The sequence below is a fragment of the Austrofundulus limnaeus genome, unplaced genomic scaffold (assembly GCF_001266775.1).
Source record: "Austrofundulus limnaeus strain Quisiro unplaced genomic scaffold, Austrofundulus_limnaeus-1.0 Scaffold319, whole genome shotgun sequence".
In the NCBI taxonomy this organism is placed as follows: Eukaryota; Metazoa; Chordata; class Actinopteri; order Cyprinodontiformes; family Rivulidae; genus Austrofundulus; species Austrofundulus limnaeus.
In genome coordinates this window covers 569962-572865 of record NW_013952721.1, presented here as the reverse complement: position 1 = coordinate 572865, position 2904 = coordinate 569962, and the positions used below count along the sequence as shown (strand labels likewise).

Below are 2904 nucleotides of genomic sequence, written 5' to 3'. Positions count from 1 at the left end.
TGATTAACAATTATTACATCCACATGATTAACAGTTATTACATCCACATGATTAACAATTATTACATCCACATGATTAACAATTATTACATCCACATGGACACAGTTAAATAAAAGTAAAATAAAATAGTGTAACACGCAGAGCTTTTATTTATAAACAGATAGAATTTTCTGATGATGAGTGGCTCATCAGTCGCTTTGAGGAAAAATCTTTTTTTAGTTTGGCACTGCTGCGCTCTGGGAGCGCCACGCAGCAAGTAGCCACGCGTGCAATCGCTGCTGCTGCTGCACGTGCAGCGATTGAACTGGGGTTCCACAGGAGCTTTCCAGAGGGAGCTGGCAGACCCATCAGGACTGTGTCAGTCCACCCAAAGCTGAATCATGACCAATGGAATGGTCTCATCCATCTGATTCTAAAGGCTGAGTTATGGTCGCGCTCTGGAGCGCGCACCCTCACCGGCAGTGGAGATGTTTCATACTTTGCGTTTACGTTGTTGCAGATTTCTCCAAAATGACATGTGGAAGTACACTTTACAACTTGTGAAAATGTTGTAAGTAGGAGAACAAAAGCTTGACAGACAAACAGACTGCACACAAAGGCTGCGGTGCGTTCAGTGTTTGTGGAGACTCTCCAACATCACGTCACGTCATGTGAACTCTGCTGAGACTCAGAGACTCGTTTCTTAATAAACTAAGTAAAGTGAAATAAACTAAGATCTATGTTCTACCAAACATTTAAGTTCCTCTGTGTTTACAGTCATTATGGTAATAAACTCGTGCGCAAAGTTAATATTTTCAGACTCAGAATGGATGGATGAGCCGGTTGCGCAACACAGCAGCGTGCACACACACACACACACACCGACACACAATCTCTCATTCTTTGCGTGATAAACATATTTTATTCCGATTTTTATTTAAGATTTTTTTCTCACTCACATTATCTTAAATTCATTATTTTTATGACATTAGAAATCATTTCTGGTCATGCAGGGATCACTCAAACGTGTCCTTCACACATGCAGGAAGTAATCTGCATCTGTTTAACATATGTTAATGAAGGCATGTCAGGGGAGGAGTCTCACCTGCGCTCAGTTCCACGTTAATTGTGATGTACAAAAGAAATGTGTGTGGATTCAGGGGTACGCACAGTTCGATACATCTAGATTTTTTTGTGTGTACGCCGTTTTCTGGATTTGACCGTACGTCAGGTTTCAGTAAGAAATCCACACAAGTCTTTGTACATGAGGCCCCAGGTCATCTGGCACAGCACCCCATCACTCTCCTTCTTGGTCAAACAGCCCTTACACAGCCTGGAGGTGTGTTTGGGGTCATTGTCCTGTTGAAAAATAAATGATGGTCCAACTAAACACAAACCAGATGGAATAGCATGCTGTGGTGGCCATGCTGGTTCAGTACAGTATGTCTTCAAATTTGAATGAAAACCCAACAGTGTCACCAGCAAAGCTGGACTGATGTTCATTTCTTAAAGTAATGATGGCCACTCGTTTTTCTTTACTGAACTGCTTTTTTCTTGCCATAATACAAATTCTAACAGTCTATTCCAGGGGTCTGCAACCTGCGGCTCTAGGGCCACATGAGGCTCTTTGAACCCTCTGCGGTGGATCATTGAAAATGTGGCCAAACATAACAGAATAAATTTTTCTGTTTGTTTCTTATACCCACAACAGAAATCAATTTGTATGCAAATATATGCTCAATACTACTAATACAAAAAGTAAAACCTGTTTTTAGCTCATGCTAGCGTGTTGTTTACTTAAATAATCTAACTTATTGCTATGATCTTTCTTTCAAATAAATCAGAATTACCTTTTAAAAGACTACATAATAACAAGAATTAGAAAATAGTTTAGTTGTACTAGTTTTTATGAAATTCAATATAAACTNGTTGTACTAGTTTTTATGAAATTCAATATAAACTTTATACAGTATTTTTTTATGTTTACATGAAAATAGTCTTATTATTTGTCCTAATGTGTAAAAATAATAATAAATATTAAAATTCACAGTATATTTTTTAGTTTTATAATGTCACCTCCACTGGCCGTAAAGGTTCCCAAAAAGGCCTCAGAAAGGCCCGCGGACCACCAGTTGATAATCACAGTCGTAGCTTGTTTTGCAACTCTGGACACATTTCATCAGTGAGCCGAGGAGCAGAAATGGCTCTTTAGATCGTAAAGGTTGCAGAGCCCTGCTCTGTTCAGCAGGACTATCAGCTGTGTGCTGTATCCACCTTCTGCACAACACAACTGATGGTCCCAACYACATTTATAAGACAAGAAATCCCACTTATTAAACCTGACAGGGCACACCTGTGAAGTGAAAACCATTTCAGGTGACTACCTGTTGAAGCTCATCAACAGAATACCAACAGTGTGTGAAGCAGTAATCAAAGCAAAAGGCTTTTACTTTGAAGAACCTGGAATATAAAACATATTTTCAGTTGTTTCACAGTTTTTGTTAAGCTTATAATACCACTTGTGTTAATTCACAGTGTGAATCTACAATTTTTATAGTCATGAAAATAAAGAGAACTCTTTGAACTCTTTGGTTTGTACATAAGTACATAAATAAATAAATAAATAAATAAATAAATAAATAAATAAATAAATAAATAAATAAATACAGTGACCAGCTGTAACATTAAAACCTGAAAGCGGCCCACCTCGATGGATGGATGGATGGTGGGTCCATAGATTTGAGCCGGGGGAGGAGGAGGGGGCGGGATTCCTGCAGCGGCGCCGGGAAACCAGGAAGTGGAAGGCAACGGCTCTGCTGATAGGATGGTGATCTGTGGTCGCCTAGTAACAAACAGGAAGTCATAAAGAGAAAAAAACTTTAGAACATATGTGTCAAATTCAAGGCCTGTGTGTGACTCCCGTCT

General features: G+C 39.1%; 1 protein-coding gene across 2 annotated transcripts in view; it reads right to left on the bottom strand.

The window, feature by feature from the left end:
- Positions 1 to 2904, bottom strand: part of wu:fy63c09 (SH3 domain-containing protein 19) — a 34907-nt gene that overhangs the window by 13044 nt on the left and 18959 nt on the right. For both annotated transcript variants that reach the window (XM_014022157.1, XM_014022158.1), the window contains exon 5: positions 2686 to 2821. In XM_014022157.1, coding sequence (XP_013877611.1) covers positions 2686 to 2821 — 136 coding nt within the window. The remainder of the gene's footprint in view (positions 1 to 2685; positions 2822 to 2904) is intronic.